This window comes from Myotis lucifugus, unplaced genomic scaffold, assembly GCF_000147115.1.
Source record: "Myotis lucifugus unplaced genomic scaffold, Myoluc2.0 scaffold_76, whole genome shotgun sequence".
Classification (NCBI taxonomy): Eukaryota; Metazoa; Chordata; class Mammalia; order Chiroptera; family Vespertilionidae; genus Myotis; species Myotis lucifugus.
In genome coordinates, this window is record NW_005871124.1 from 2,073,881 (window position 1) to 2,074,782 (window position 902).

Consider the following 902-nt stretch of genomic DNA (forward strand, 5'->3'; position numbering starts at 1 on the left):
TCTCCCGGCATCTGCTAGTTCGGACACTGAGGGAAAGAAGAGAGCGAGGGCGAGCGCCAGGAAGGGAGGAACAGCAAACACCGGGAGTGGAGGGGGGGGGAAGGTGATAGAGGCCTAAGGGAAATGTTAAGGCCCCTAGTGGGCGAAAAGCGGGAAGACGAGTTCTCGCGAGATCTCGAGAACCAGCCTTCCGTGGGCTGTCGACGGGGAATAGCGAAGTAGGACAGCGTTTGCGTTTTGAGTTCCCAGGTAGGACGACGAGCCAGGGACGGGGAAAGCGGGAAATCCCGCGAGATTAGGGCTGACCAGGGGCTCAGTCGCTAGGCAGAAGTGGTGGGGCAGCGGGAGCGGGGGTGTGAAAGGGAGGGCACGCGCACGACGTGCTGACGTCACAGCCTGCGAGTGTGTATATTAGATCCGTGGCAGCGCCGGGCGCTCCAGAGCCGCAGTTCTCCCGTGAGAGGACCTTCGCGGTGAACCTAACGCACTCGCTCAGCAGCGGAAGACTCCGAGTTCCCGGTACTCTTCAGGGATGAGTCATGTGGCGGTGGAAAATGCGCTCGGGCTGGACCAGCAGGTGAGCTGCCCGGCGCCCCGGACGGCGCGGATTCCTCCCGTCAGCCAACTTGGCTTATGGCGCAGCGCCCGCGGACGCCCTTCGTTCCCATTTCCCGGCCACCTCGGGCTGGCGCGTGGCCACGGGGCTGTGGAGGAGCGGGGAGGTGGCGGGAATGCGGCTGGCGACTGGCGCCCGGGCCGGGTTCCCGGCTCGACCCGCGGTATTGTCCCCGGGACGAGCACAATGGCGGCTTTTGTGTGTGCCGGCGCGGGCGGCTGAGGGCGAGGGTGCGCGCGCTCGCGGGGAGGCGCGGGCCCGGGTGGCGGCGGGGGTGCGCCGGGGG

General features: G+C 67.1%; 1 protein-coding gene across 2 annotated transcripts in view; it reads left to right on the forward strand.

The window, feature by feature from the left end:
• Window positions 1–228: 228 nt before the first annotated feature.
• Window positions 229–902, forward strand: part of DDX3X (DEAD-box helicase 3, X-linked) — a 15,691-nt gene continuing 15,017 nt past the window's right edge. The window contains exon 1 of one of the 2 annotated variants that reach the window (XM_006090560.3): window positions 229–577. In XM_006090560.3, coding sequence (XP_006090622.1) covers window positions 533–577 — 45 coding nt within the window. In that variant the 5' untranslated portion in view covers window positions 229–532. The remainder of the gene's footprint in view (window positions 578–902) is intronic. The other variant, XM_006090561.3, reaches the window with a different exon arrangement.